Below are 16018 nucleotides of genomic sequence, written 5' to 3'. Positions count from 1 at the left end.
CAGGGTATATCCAGCATTTCACTGCCAGAATGAGCTGCTTTAGAAAAAACCTTTGATGAGTAAAGGCAACGTGTGTTTCACACTATGCTAGAGAAAAATGACAGTAAACCTTATGTCATCAGGAAAAAAATGATTTCTACTGCCATGTGATGAAATATTTTGAAGACTTCCTAGTAGTTACAGTAAGATGGCACTACAGTCATATGTAAAGGATTAGGAACGGATGTCTTAACTAATAATTTAATTCCCTTTATTGACAAGGAACATGAAATAAGAACTACAAGTGTCTGCATCTCATATGCAGGATGCAAAAAGCCATTTTTTAAAAATCAAGCTTTTATTTTTCCCAAATGTCAGGGATGAATCTAAAACAAAAAACACAGCACACAGTAAGAAAAGTAACTACCTTTTTCTTTTTAATATAGATGTAGTACAGAATGTTTAATTACAGCAGGACAGTGCTTCCAGTTAAATAAAATTAAAAACCTTTATTTTCCCCAAATATAAAATTACTAAATTAATGTCTTAAAAGAATAAGAATATGGAAAAAGCTTTAAATTATACCACCATTTACCACAGTAACCATGATTACCAATTACATACTCCATTGCTTTGGCAAAAAAGGTTTCTCTTTTAATAACTGCATATAAACCTAACATAGCAAAGACTGTATACATCTTTATATTGCACTTATTTATATACAGGGGTAAATGAACTGTAAAGTCTGCATATACTTGGAATGAGCAAATTTTCAAAATAAACTGAAAGCAGAATGGTAAGAACTGGTATGAATATTAAAAAATGTTTAGAAATGTAATACATTTATGTACAGACTGTACGGACTGTATTAACAAACAATATGTACATAACAATTTACTACTATTGATATTTTAATATAACTCAGTGTTCATTAATACAGACCTTTGGTTGTATTTAGTTGTTTAGTAAGATCTAAGCTCGCATACCTTCAAAATGCAACAAGGTATAAAATAAAGCACAACAATTTGCCAAATGGTACAAAAACTACTATTGTCAGTTCCATTAAACCCCAAAAACTAGTGTCTCTGTCTAGCCCCAAAATAGTTCTTGTACTTGGAATCTCTATGTGCCATACACAAAAAGAACACCTGAATGTTACATATCTGCAAAATTACATCCCACAACACTTTTTTTGTAATGTGCAATTCATTTTAATAATACTTTCTAACAAAAAACAGAAGCTAACTTCAACTTCATAATTTTCCAACACGCACTTCTGCAATGACATTGTGAACACTTTTAAATTTTACCAGCAAGATAAAAAAAAAAAAAAAAATTATATATGTGCGCCTCCCTTGCCCTAAAAGACTATCACCAGTAGCTGCTATTTGCTAAGTGTGCTCAGACATTCGTGTGAACTATGCAGTTTGCATGTGCCCAACATTTAGCTTCAAAGTCATCCTGAGTTTGCACACAATGAAGCAAATCCACAAGCTGGAAAAGAAACAAACATACTTTCCTTTACAAAACAATCATGCAACTGAAGAAGAACTGGGCATCCCGTGAACTGTTGTGCTTGTTGGAGTTCCACTTATGGCATTGAAAATGTGTAGTGAGTTAGGCATGACACTGGCCTTTTCTTCCACTGGAGTAATCTTAAAACAAAAGACAGGGATTTACCACAATGTTACAAAATGGCACAGGCATATCTAAAACACATAACCCATTTCTTGATGTGCTGCTTATGGACTCAACCTCACAGAACTTTTTCAACTGTACAAAACTTTTTGGAAATGGCTACTCTTTTCAGCCATCTTCTCCTAGATTTGAGAAGTTACTTCTCCAATATCAGTTTTTCCAACTCAGGTATTACACTGTCCTCTGCAGAGGATGCTTGGACAGTTTCTATATTCCTCCTGTTAACTTTCAAAAGGAGTTTCATAGTGAGAACAAGCTCACTTTTTGCCCTTTTTTGGTTTTTATTTTTTGGATTAGAGGTATGACTTGAGCATTTCCTACAAAAACCTACTGAAGCACTGAAAAGATTTCATTCTTAACAGCTATAAACAAATTGATGCTAAAATTAGAAATGCCATAAAAATAAGAATTATATAAAGATCAGAAAAACTAACAGAAGTAGAAAAAGCTAATTACCATCCCATCTGATCATATTGGCAAGCAGCAGAGGAGAAAAGAAAAAAAATCTGTTAAGATTCTTTTATGCATTTTTATAAGGATTTTTTTTGCAGTTGTTAAGACCTTGCAGTGTTACATTACAGCTAATAGTTTATTCAGTGATGCAAAGCTCTTTCTCCCAAAACAGCAATAGGCAAATACATAAAGGAGACATTTTTAAAGATTTAAGTGAAGACCTTCATGTTTCTAAGCTTTCAGGGGAATTGTCAGTCTAATTGGAAAAAAAAAACAAACAAACCACTAAAGCAAAACAAAGCAAAACCTCTAACAACATTGTATGTTTTAATCATGTACAACTAATTACATTTGTATAAGAATATAGGGGGAGGCTAATAGTACATATTACTGCAGTCAGTGCTGTACTTTCACTTTCTGTTCATAGTATCTTATGGATATTAGTTGTTTAAATGTAAACCAAGAGAAGAAGGGGCAATGTGATTTACCCCTGATGTTTCAGGACATGCTTTTTCTTATCACCAATCTTTGGAAACTCACATACTTTAGCATTTAAAAAAAAACATCTACATCTTGCACTGAGTTGAAAGTACTTTTACTTGTGTACAAATTTTCATTATATTCTTTTACTTTTCCCTATGCCAGGGGAATGTTAATCTTGCATTTATTATTAAATTCTTCAACAAAACACTTGCCTCTCCTTTCCAAAGTAGTATTCTGTATCTCTAATTCTCTCGTACCTTGTTCATCTCACTGAGCTTTCCAATCAGCTATCCTCCATTCCAAACTCTCCTCTGCTTATCAATAAATCACATTGAAATATAATCAAGCTGTCCCACTTCTGTTAGCTAAGCAAATTCTTTTTCTGTTCTACAAATCTTTCAAAACTGTTTTCTTCTATTTCTGTTTTTTATTTTAAAACCACATCCAACCACGTAATTCTGGAGAAATAGTATCACTTCCTATAAACTTTGGTTCACAATGTTCTCTATTGATGGTATTTAAAAATTTAGTTGTGTCATAAGCTCTTCTCTGTGACAGGATATCAAAAAAAGTCGCTGTAAAGTTTTGGGTACCATCTGAGCAAAGGTAGAATGAAGGCAAATCTCTCTTAAGAATCATAAACCATTCTGTGGTTCTGAAAAGTTTATAAAAGTAACAATGGATGAAAGAAAAGGGGGCTGAGGTGATAAATATGATGAATAAAAAATGTCAAGAAGGCAGGATGTAGCACTGAACTCAGATCTTCCTGCTCTCCTGGACTCTGCCTTTGAAGTCATGGGACATTTCTACCATGGAACCCAGGTGCAAAGGTTGAGTGGTACATCTCACTCCACAACAGTTCTGCCTTTCCTCCCCCCATATTTCCAGCTTGTTAGTATTGGACTTCCCTCAAGAAAATTTATTGGAATACCTCCTGAAAGACATTTAACTCTGTGTTGCAAAAGCAATTATTTACACCTCCAAAATCAAACAAGAAAGGGCTAAGCTTGCAGATCATATATGTTAATTTCATTACATTTGTTTTATCTTTATTGTGGCCTTCCTTGCCTACAAAAAAACAGGCTAGTTCCAAGCAAATGCACAAGCAAAAAAAAAAAAAAAAAGAAAGAATGAATGAATGAATTTCATGACAGACTTATACCCCAACAGAAAGAAAAAAAAAAAAAAGAAACAATCCTTTTGTGTAAAGCATTACATTCATTTCCCCTATTTCTTGAACATAACATTTACATTCTGAATGATAGTATGTATAACTTAATTTCAGCACATACCTGTTCATGCATTATTTCAGAAAGCTCTTTTGCCATTTCTCTGTAGTTTGCCTTCATTTCTTCTTGATATTCCAACTGATCTTCCTTTATCAGTCGTTCATTTACACCCAGAGCATGCCCACAGGCTTCAACAAATTGCCTGATTTAGAGAAAATAAGGAAGTTCTCAAACAGAAATTCAACAGATTGATTTAAAATGCCAGCTTAAAGTATGTTTTTAGTGAATCAGAACACTTTAAAGGTTGAAATTAAAAAAAAAAAAATTATGACTCTTGGAAAAAAGGTAAATTTTTTTTCTTCCCTCTCCCCAGTCCCCAAGAAATCCCAAACCTTCCATGTCATACCTAAAAACTTCTTTTAGGAGCTTTACTTTATTGTCTGGATATCTTTTGGTGTTAGTGTCATCTAAGAAAGCTCTTGCATATGCTAATGGACCAGCATTAACCTGAAAAGAATAAGAATTAATAAACAGTCAGATATCTGACATGATGTCTTAGCAGTAACAGGTGCTATAGGTGCCTATTGGATTTGATTTTCTTATGAGAATACATTGATTTCAAAAAGTCTGGACTTAGAAAACAAGAAGACTGCTAGAGTTGGAGCATTAATGCAGGAGAGGTCTCTCCAGTGCTATAAACCTATTCTGGCACAAAGAAACCACTTCAGTGATGTGGCAAAGTAACATAAGTGGATATTGCCAATCTGTCATCTCCGTTCATGAAATTAGGGTGGGAAAATAAGCTAAACCTATCACTGTTTGGTCTGTGTATCCACTGAAAACAGCTTCCCAAGCTGAGAATTCTACAAAAACCTGCAGAAGTTTAATAGTGCTGTTATGGTAGCTGCAGGAGAAGTGGTTTCAGTGACTTTTATTCCTTCATATTATCAATACAGGCCTCTCCCTTCTCATCCCAAAGACTAGCTTGACAACTTATTGATTCTGGAACCTTGGTTTCTGCTGAATATGATAGCTGGTCATACAAATGACTGTGTTAACAGTTCCTTTGTTTCCAATCAGTTTAAAATAACAGAGCAGCACTTTTGACACTGTATTTTTTGAAGATCTTTCCTATATTGACTTGTACATGCTACACCTGCTTCAGGTATCCTATTCTGGTGAATCTGATTACTTCTTTATACATTCCAGTTCCTGCCTGCCTTAGACAAAAGGCATGCACAATGATATTTTCTGTGATAATCTTCTTCCTATATATTATCATCCACTCTTTATAGGATTCTTACAAAGACATGCTAGACCTACTGAGGCCAGACCTACAGCTAGTCAAAATAGCTAATTTATCTTCAGGTTCATTTATTGTTTTCTAGCAGTTTCAGCTTTACACCAAAATCTGGTAGGGCTTCGAATGCAACATATTCCAGAGATGAAACTTAATTCTTTTGTGTAACCATCTCTGATCAGTTGTTTATATTAAATGCTTTCATTGCTTTTCCTGTTCAAGAAATAACTGCAGACATTGAGCATATTTCTAATTTAGGACACTCTTGCACGTACAGAATAGAAACCGATTATAAAATGCTACTTACGTTTTTTTCAAGGACAGAAGAAAATGAAACAGCTGCATGGCAAAGGTCTTACCTGAACACTCACACTTCCCTGTAGCTTCAGCTGCAATTTGATCATATCTACTTCAGCTGAAGAGCAAAGCTGCCTAAGCTCTGCAACTTTTTTACTCATTTCATCAATGGCTACTTCAATTGGGTTTAAATCAGTGTGGTGCTGGTACATCACTGGAATGCGCTTTTTCACATATGGGAAGCAATGTATAGCTGGGGACAGAAACAAGTTTAACATAATCAGGAAAAGATTTTTAAATAAGGTGTGCTTTTGAGAGAATCTTATGCTAAAATCTCATTTTGATGTAATTAGCTACCCAATTTAATAATTTATATAATGAGGAATACTACCAAATGGACGGGGAAACAAGACACTGAAATGTAAATATGGACAGTATGACATGCACTACAGCAAAGCAAGATCACTGCCATTACTGCTACTAATAACCACCAAGAAATAAACCATTGGAACTTAATTTATATGAGAACTGTGAAAAAAATTGCTTAACATTCACAAATCTCAAAGGAGAGCAGAATCAAAAATAGTGAAGCTGTATTTTCTATTTCCTCATAAGTACTGGACAGATATAAAGTCACTATTATAAAGTCACTTTATTATTATAAAATCACAATTTTTTTTTTTACAACTATATTAATACAGAAGCACATACTTAACAGAGACAAAACACAAAATAGCCTTTTTCTAAGGAAAAGGATAGCCAAACTCCAGATTCCGAATTCTGGAAGCTTAAGGAAAAAGAGATAATAATTTTGAGGATTCTGCACTGAAGAAATCAATCTGAAAAACCTAATTTTGGCCAAAAACATGAAAAGGATTTTAGTTGATAGCTATAAAGGACTTAGGTGAAATGAAAAAACCCACACAGAACAAAATTAGACCATTTGAATTGATGTTTCCAGTCAAAGCACTCCATTCCACCAGTACCTGTTAAAATAGTCCGTCGCTTACACTGTTCTTCTACTCCTCCTTGTCTTTTACCACCTTGAGTAAAAGGCATCTCAAACATAAAGCGACGAATGTTATGAGTCCTTTCAAAATCTGTTTTTCTTTCCTGCAGCTCCTTTTCTTCAAAGTATGGAATTACATGTGTAACTTGAATATATGCATATTTTGAATCTAAATCCTTAGGATTTACCTTAAAAACATGACAAAATAAATCAAATAGCTACATTATGAATAAAGTGGATCTAATAGTAGTCACACAACTTCCAGAAATTCAATTTGGTCTCTTAACCTCTAAATTATTGAAAACATGGGAAATGTTCATGCTTTCACAGTGGTTTCCTGTACTCAGTTTTTAATTGAATTAGGAAGAAAGACAGCCAGAGGCATTGCAGCATATTGTCAATTTTTTGTTTTGGTTTGGTTTGTTTGGTTTTTGGGGTTTTTTTTAACTACTCATGATCATGAAACCCAGCCTTTCATCAAGTCCTCCTCTCCTTTAAAGTTCCAATATTGAAATGCCCACCATTGCTGCACTTTAAGGCCAAAGGCACAGAAATTTTTGAATCAAGGATTCAAAAGGATTCTTATCAAGAAACAAAAAAAGCCATGAAATTATACTAAGAAAAAATCACCATAAACTCTAAGGCTGAGGTGTGGAAAAGAGAAGAACTTCCAAAGAATGACTGTGCATGAAAGGGCAAGAAATATTGCTGAAGCTGAATATGATCATAATCCTTCTAAGATACAATTATTGTTTTAAGAGGTAACACTACAGAAGTTAAGCTGTTTGGTTGTTCTAAAAGGTATACTTAGTAGGAGATAATATTCCTCTCATGCCTTTCCAATAGTGGAATTGGAGCTGCAGATGCTTGTGCACCAAATGAGTAACAGACAGTGATCCCACAATATTTCAAGTAAACTAGCGAAAGCAGTATATTAAAATTTTTTAGAAAGAATAAAAATCATACTTTGCCAGAATCCTGAATCATTTTTACATTTTCGGCTCCAAATTTGTCAGAGTAGAGTTTTTGGAGTCTCTGGGAAATTTCTGAAAGAGGTGTGAGTTTAGGCTCTTTATAGATATATTCCTTTCCATCTTCATCCTCAAAGAAACCCTGTAAGAAATAAAGTAATCAAAATCTTGGGGAATAAAGCATATAGGGCAATGACTACAATGGACATAATGTGCGTGGTTCAAAGGAAATAGAAACATTTAACATTAGTATTCAAGCAAACATAAACAGAAGACAGAAATTAAAATCTAAGTAAAAAGGTTTCCTAAGAGAATAAAAACAACAGAAAAATGTAATTGTCTACTACAATATGAGTGAAAGATAATGGAAACATAGAGTTTAAATTTTAAAAGTTGGTAGCAATTCTATGGTGTGCCAAGCCTTTGAGATAAGTTTTCTTCACTTTTATTTAAAAGTGAACTTGCAGCACTGTTTCACTTGCCAAAATAAGTAGTCTTGTCAACAGGACTATCTGATTCACAAGTGACTATTTTGGCCAAAGTTTACATAAAAATAATCTGAAAATTTTCCTTAGGTAGTAATAAAAAATTAATTCCGTAAGATGAAACTTAATTATGCAAAGATATTAATTTTATGATGTACTATTTGGATATACTTCTTTATTTTATTACACACACCACTGTTTTTAAAACCACCACTAAATGCACAATACATGGAAAGTGAAACAGTTCATTGGTTTAAAACAACAAGCCATGTTGAGTTCATGTTTGAAACCAGAAAATAAATAACTTTATCATAAACAAAACAGACAAAATAGAAAAGCACAACATATCATGTATAAACACAGGCTAGATTGACAAAAATACCCACACCAAACTAAGGTGAAATGCAGTAGTTTGTACTGCATTGCTTGCTTTGTAAGCAGTTACTGTAATTACCTCAACATCTGTTTCACTGTCTGTAAACTGGTATTGCTATAAAGTCATAAAAGACAACAGAATACATGTAAAATTATACTGCTCAGATATTTTACAGTTCTCCATGCTCAGCTGGACAATTAAGCAACTGGGCTATGCATGTAGAGAGAGTATTACTTGATACTGTGTGATACCATAGGGATACAGAGGCATTCTAGACACGCACCAGAGGATGTGAAGCTGCCCAATACACAGCCAGAACTTTGGTTTGAAGCATGCAATACTGATGCATAGAAAAGAGTGATCTGTTCTCTAAATGGAGCTTGATGTTACTTTTTGACTTGCAATGGCTATTAATGCATACCAATCTAAGAAGCAGCCTTGCAAACCACACTGTAGCACTACAGACATTAAGTCAATGCATTGCTAAAAACTGACATTACAGAAAACTTACCGCTGCCTTAAGGTAGTAAATAAAAGAAGGAAAAAGGAAAAAAAGGCAAAAAAATTTACTGAGGAAAATTATAAGAATTTTACTGGAATTGATAAATGTTTTAAAAAGAAATTACTGATGGTGTTTATTTCATAGAGAACACAGTCCTTGTGCTTTTCATGTCACGGTATCAATACAGATGATGAAAGAGTAAACCTTGTAAAATAAATACAGGTTTTTCTTACTGCATAGAGCAGACCAGTGAAAGTAACACTCACTTGTCCAAAGAATGCTACCCTGAAATAAGTCCCCAGCAGCCTCTTGCCTGTATGCATAACTTCTGTAACTTTACTGTATGCTCGATGAAGAGTATCATATAAGTGAGCAAGCCTCTAAAAGTAAAAAAAAATAATAATGAGGGACAAGAACAAAGCAGAACTTTCCTATCTTAAAATAACAAATTATGTTCTTGTAGCAAATAACAACTGAAACCATTATTTTATTGAATGGTAGTATTAGGCTTAGCATTTGAATCACAATGACAATATGCAAGACTAATTTTTAATTATTTATAATTTAAGAAAAAAAATAATTATTTAAAATGAAAACAAACATTTCAACACATTCAAGTTTCAGTTACTATTTTAATACTTTTATTATGTGATGCTCAATGTGACATGCAGTTAAGACTTGAAAATTCAGCATTTTTTTCTTGCTCAAATTTACATTTGATGAATTAAGTACCTCAAAATCTCTCCGTTTTTCATAAATGGGAATTATAAGTTTATATATATCAGCAATGAGTTCATAGCGTTCTGCCTTCCAGAGTCCATCAGCACACTGCTCCAACAATTCCATCAGCACATCCTAGATTTGGATACACATTTGAAAGTGTAAAACAACTCAGTACTTATCCAAAGCACAGCAAATTATTACAACAAAGTTCTTCTCAGTGAAAAGGGAAATTTTGCCTCCAAACAGAATTATCTACATTTAGTAATAAAAGTTATTGTGGCAATTTAAAATTGCTAAAAGGAAACAAAACAAGACAGAATGGTCTGAGTGTACACACATACTCCTTGTATTTACAAACAGCATTTGTTTGTTTCAGATACTCTTAAAACTCCTTTGGACCTTCTTGTATCAATCTTGCATCAGAGTGGTGAAGCCAGAAGCTGGAAAAAACTGCTTTCATGCTTAGAAGCTACTCTATTCCACCTCCTTCTTCCTTTTAGTAGAGGGCTAAGTCAGCTTAAAGACATCACTAAGAAAATCAATTTTCAACACTGCAAGCAGAGACTAAAAAATGGTACCCTTATCTGTGTGCACAACAGACCTTAGAACATTTGCTCCTTTCCCCCAGTCATTTTGGGGCTGTACAGACTCCCCAGGGTCTCCATTCTCAGCAGCCAAGTGGTAACAAGTGACAGACCTGTGTCACTGCTGGACCACAAGGCTTGTCCAAACACTGCTTTACGACACAAGTATTAATTCAGACACCAGAGGGCATCCAGATGTAGCAAAGAAGTAAAATTTTGTTTACAAAAGGAAAAGCACATAAAGAGCAAGCTTCAAGTGGGAGAGCTAATAGGAAGAAGCAAAAGAGCACAACATTTCTGAGCCACATCTCAATGTTTCTCCATTCTTGTGGTATTTTTCAATATATGCAATCAGTTTCCCTTGATACCTGTGAGAACAGACTCTTGCTCTTTAGTGGTCTCTTCTTGGAAAAGACTGATTCTTCTATTAACCACCTTAGGAGCTGGACTTTTCCCAGTTTATTAATACCTGTCTTGACTTTTGGGGGCCAGTGCTGGACACACGGTTAGAGATGGGGCTCCACAAACACCAGGATAAAAGGGGAAACACTCATTTCCCTCTGCTTCTTGAGTCAATCCTCTCAAACACAACACAGCCTGCACTGGATTTTGTTTCCAAAAGCCACACTGACAATTCCCATTAAACATGCTGCCCACTAGCACTTCCAGGTCTTTTTGCAGAGCTGCTGCTTTGATTTTTTTTTTTTTTTTTTTTTTTTTTTTTTTTGGTAGGTGCAAGGCTTTGCACTTGTCTTTGTACAGCCTTGAGAGGACACTGTGCCCCTGCAAGGCTCTTCCATTTATCTGCAAGTCAGGATAATGCCTCTCATGGAATGTTACAGGCAAACAACTGTTTTGATGAAATACATACAGTAGCCTTGTTAAGAAGGAAAATCCTGAACTAAATTTTGGGGTTTTTTTATCTGGCTAGCTTAGGTAATCCTGACCTCAGACACAATTCTTTTAAAATGAGAACTAAATTGAGAATGCCAAAATTTCAAATTTTTTTTTTAAATGAGAAACTATATAAAGTCTTTAGAAAAAATTCACTTCATTAGGAAGAGCTTTTATAAGCTGGAGAATATGAAAGATATTTTGTCCCTTTTAGAAACATGAAGAGATTCTCTCTGATCCTCCAATACTTGTAAAAGCTCATTTGGAGATTTAACTCTAAAATAACTAGCAAAAAGGGGAAATCACAAATTTTCAAGGAAGAAATTCCACGTGGCTTGCTACTGTGTATAGAAAGAATTCTCATCAGAGCATCATTTTGCTAATTAATAGTAAAACACAGCTTGAAAGATGTTTCTGCTTCTGTACCCTTCAGATCTCTTTTTTTTTCTCAGACAATACCATTCTGCTTACATAAGAACACACTGAGAAAACACTCCATTTATGAATATATTCCTGTTCCTGAACGAACTGGACTACCTGTTCTGAAGCATTTCTGAAATTATTTTTAGTCTGCTAAGGCCAAACAATTCTTCCTTATTTTTACTCTTGTTGCAATTATTACATCTCCCTTATTATTACTTTTCCCATGTTTCAGATAAATTTCAGAAGAAAAATAGTACCTTTTTCAATATTTCATCAGTTAGAGTACTACATGGTTAAGTTTAGAAAGGGTTGCATGCAGGGAAAAAATGAAATTTGGCTTGGTTTGATCCTTCTGCAAGCTGTACAGGCTTATAATTTCACTCTTGGCTTACTTCCGTCCCACGGAAATACTGAGAGTTGGAAATAAATTTCTGTAGGGTTCAATGACCCAGAAAAAGCAGCATATTCTTTTTGCAGGGAGTGACTAATGAGAAAAAGAATAAAAACATTCCAATTAAAAAAAAAATGCATAATAATTTAACTCTGACAAATGGTTGGCAGGAAAACAATGAGAGAAATTTCCAACAAAACTTTCCATCAGCACTATAATTCCTGATCTCCAATAACTTAGAGCAGCTTACATTTTCCTTTGAGTAACATGCTAAATTTCATTCTGGATCAGAAGAATCAACATTTAAAAAAAGACAGCACAAAAATTGAAAAAAAAATATACAAACCACAAAACAATTTGCAGTCAAATAATGTTGTCATACAGCTTTACCATAGACTAATTAAAACACAAAAGAAAAATATTTTTGTTGTACAATTATGATTACAAACCAAGGGGTTTTCCAACATGACTGCTGCCAGTCATGGTCTGTCCCTCTCTTCCACAACTGCAGCAGCAAATACATTATGCAGACATAGCTTTTCACAAGCAAGATTATTCATAATATTTTCATATAGGCTGCTTACTAGTAAGATTTACTATAGAGCCAGCACAGATGGATCAGCAAAGACACAAGGAGTGAAACTTAAGCCAGAAAAAACACATGGACACGAGTCTGGTGTCAGTAAAACCACTTCCATTGTTATGGCATATTTGCTTAGGGAAACTGTAAACAGCTGAAACCAGTGAACACATTTTCATGATTTCTAGTGGAGTAATACTCTAAATCCAAGTCAGTTTTACCAAACAACAGATTTTGCTAACTCTAGTAAGTAACTCACATTAGTGTTCATCCTGTCAACTAGAATAAAACCCCATTTTGCTTTTATTCCAAAAGTGGTGTTTAGTTGTTGTGCTATAACTGTATTTACATGTATGTAGTTCATGCTCTAAATCTGGGACACCTCACAGAATTTTTTCATTTCAGCTTTAGGGTACGAACAGCAGATCAGAAAACAAAAAATTATTGTATCCCTTATATCAAAAATTCTCCAGACCAAAACATAAAATTTGCAAAAAAACCAGCTCTTCCATGTATGTGAATTTTAATATTTTTATGTTTACTCACTTCATTGAAGTGAACATCTTGCATTCCAACATCCTCCATCATTGAAGCCTCTTCATCTATATTTGGTGTGATTACTCTGAAAGCAGTACAACCTTGCCTGAACATCCCTGTCATTGAAAAAGAAATATAGAGAAATTAAATTTTCTCCAGCAGGATAACACTGGGCCATTTTGTGATGCCAGACAAAGCAGAAGCCATGTTTAAATATATCTACCACCAAATAAAAAAAGAAATAGATCAGCCTCCCACTGCATGATTAAAATAAATTATTGTGAATGTATGAATAGGTTTTAAAAAACCCCAAAACGTTAATATCTGGACCCTTACCTACCAAACTAAGTACTGTCTGAACCTTCCTACTTTATCTTACATTTGTGTCTAATCTACTCCACCCTAACTCTAAGGTACTCAAGGTAACTTTTACAGAATTTAATTAAACTGCCCATGAAGTCATGCTAGATCTCCTTACAGGGGCAGGACCTGACATGTCATTTCTTCCAGTCTGAACAATATGAATGACATTAACCATAAAAAATGTTCAAGGGATGGCAAACTAAATTAACCAAACACAAAAAACCACGAAAAAACCTAACAAAATACCAATCTGAAAAAAATAACTTAAAAAAATGGACTACAGAATGTTCCAACTTGAAACCCATGTCTTTTACTCTTGCTGTTTTGATTACATCAGATGCTGAATTAAGAAAACAGGATTTTCTGTATCAATTAAAACCTCAAGGGTGATCAATAAATATTATGGAAGAATAAGGATTTGCACATATTTATTTTACAGATCATTCCTACAAAGATTCTTTCTGCTCTATTAGGAGTTCTGAGCATCAGAGCTTTTACTGAATGAGTGCCTCAAATGCAAGGGGCTTTTCTATTCTTAGGAGTACCACAGGTAGAAGTCTGACCGTCTGTATTATTGAGAAGAAATAAATTTTATATAACAGTATACAAAAAGATACCCAAAGGACTCACAAATTAATAGAGATCACTAGTTCTCAGGTATCATCAGGCTTCCACCTGGACACAGTAATTTGTTCTAGCAGCTTATTTCAGATTTGGTCCCAGAGAAGGTTCTGAAATCACTGGGACAAGGAAAATAGCCTGTACACTATACAAGCCTTTGGCAAGAAGCACAGCAAGAACAGTGACAAGTCATCTTTTAGACTCACTGTTCTGGATTTTTGGGTAAATTCATGTTCACAGCTTTTTAGCTTTGCCTTTGCATGACAGTTCAAAATAAAGCAAAATCAAATCTCAACATCATAATCAATTTTAACAGATTCCTGAAATTTTCTTTGAGAGAGGTCTTTTTTTTTAATATAAGCCATATCTCAAATCCCTGACTTAGAACTCTTCAGATCCAATAGATGAAAGGTAGCTTTCTACCTTATCTCAAGGGTCATCAGAATCCACTTTGACAAAAGCAGCTGCTGGCACAGAATTTACCACAAGGTGAAACATCCTGAGCACTAATATCATTGATTGAACATCTGAAAATTTGTACAAATTTATTTTGACTCCTTGCAGGTTTCCCTAGAGGAAGTAAGAGACTGACTAATTGTAGAGCAATAATATTCCCAGATAACTTTGCTTTAGAAAGGATCTGATTTGAGCTATTAGCAGCTGTGTTGCAACACTAAAATTTTTTACTTTCAAAAAAATTTTATGTTGTCTCCATCTGAAATCCTGCTCCTTAGATACACAAGTATACTCCTAAGTATGTGAGTATGCTACCTGGTTAGGTCAGAATTTTTTCCTGGTAAACACCAAAATACCTACAACTTCCTCAAGGAAATTATTTATTTTCCCAAAATCTAATAAAAAAATATATATTTGAATACATTAAAATAAGGTTTTGAAATCATACCTTTTCGTGTGAGATATTCTGCAACCAGTGCTGCTACATGGACATAGCACATTGCCGCCTGAAACAGAAACAGTAACAGTCTTTTAAAATACTATTAATATTGGAGTATTAAAACAAGGCATATAAGGAGAGAAACAGTAGGAGACAATTTCTTTATTCTTCCTTTTTGCTGCTTTGGAGGAGATATTCTATGATACTGTAAGAATTCTCCACCTCATTTATTTAAAACAGTAACTGTGCAAGTGCATTCACTCCTTCTCAACCAGAGCACTGAATGGCAGGGACAGCAGGTCACAATCTAAGAGTGGGTCACAAATCACAAGGTAGGAACATCATGATGTAATAAAAACAAGCCAGTCTCTTTTTTGAGGGGAGGTATTTTAAGAGTTAAACTATTAATGATTCTTACTCAACATTTGGCAGCTAATCTGCTTTGTTTGCTTTTTTGGCTCCAGAACAAGAAAAATGGAGAAGAAACTGGTGACAGGTTATTTGAAGCAGCAAGAGAGAGATCTGACTTATGAATGGAATTTGAAGGAATTTGGTTGGCGCAGTTTGGAAAACAGGAAAAAAAAAAAAAAGAGGGACAGAATAATTTTCATATATCTGAGATTTTTTATGGATTTGACACTGATCACTTTTCTCCATAGAAAGGACAAAAAAAATATTTTATATTCTTGTTTTATTAAAAAGGCTTAAGTTTTGAGCAAAGTGTCATTCTAACTGTAACTATCAGTTGAACAACTTAAATATGGAGGCTGCACAACCTCAAACAATGGAGGTGAAGGAAAAAGGTAAGAATCTGCCAGAAATTCTAATTCATACTTTGTATTGAGTTGAACTTGATGATATGCAGACATCCTCATCTAGTTGCACAGTTAAGGACTCTAAGATTTTACTTAAATAAACTAAAAACAAAACTGAAAAGGCCTGAAAGACCTTGTCTTGTCAGATAGCTGAAGCTGTTCAGTTCAAAAGACATGCTAATAACAGAATAATGTGTATGCCTTCTGTGTTGCTACCATGTAGAAGAGGAGAATTCCAGCACTAAGAATTGAGTTAGGAAGACAGAATCTTCTATTTCTTGGAGATCTTTACTTGCTTACATAAAGCTCATTTTAACAAATGTTTATGAAATGCAGTGATTTCATATAAAATAATTTACTTTCAGATGGGAAAACCTTCCAGAAAGAGACAAAATTAATCTGTATCCACT

The 16018-nt window shown here is 34.3% G+C and overlaps 1 protein-coding gene across 4 annotated transcripts in view; it reads right to left on the bottom strand.

Moving 5' to 3' along the window:
- Positions 1–393: 393 nt before the first annotated feature.
- The window catches only part of DOCK9 (dedicator of cytokinesis 9), a 111175-nt gene continuing 95550 nt past the window's right edge, over positions 394–16018 (bottom strand). For all 4 annotated transcript variants that reach the window (XM_079306734.1, XM_079306735.1, XM_079306732.1 and 1 more), the window contains 10 exons: positions 14803–14860; positions 12924–13030; positions 9515–9637; positions 9049–9162; positions 7415–7561; positions 6426–6636; positions 5502–5692; positions 4249–4349; positions 3906–4044; positions 394–1634 (listed from right to left, as the gene is read on the bottom strand). In XM_079306734.1, the coding sequence (XP_079162860.1) occupies positions 1512–1634; positions 3906–4044; positions 4249–4349; positions 5502–5692; positions 6426–6636; positions 7415–7561; positions 9049–9162; positions 9515–9637; positions 12924–13030; positions 14803–14860 (1314 nt within the window). In that variant the 3' untranslated portion in view covers positions 394–1511. The remainder of the gene's footprint in view (positions 1635–3905; positions 4045–4248; positions 4350–5501; positions 5693–6425; positions 6637–7414; positions 7562–9048; positions 9163–9514; positions 9638–12923; positions 13031–14802; positions 14861–16018) is intronic.

Source organism: Erithacus rubecula (assembly GCF_903797595.1).
Source record: "Erithacus rubecula genome assembly, chromosome: 1".
NCBI classification, from domain to species: Eukaryota; Metazoa; Chordata; class Aves; order Passeriformes; family Muscicapidae; genus Erithacus; species Erithacus rubecula.
This window is presented reverse-complemented; position numbering and strand designations above follow the sequence as displayed.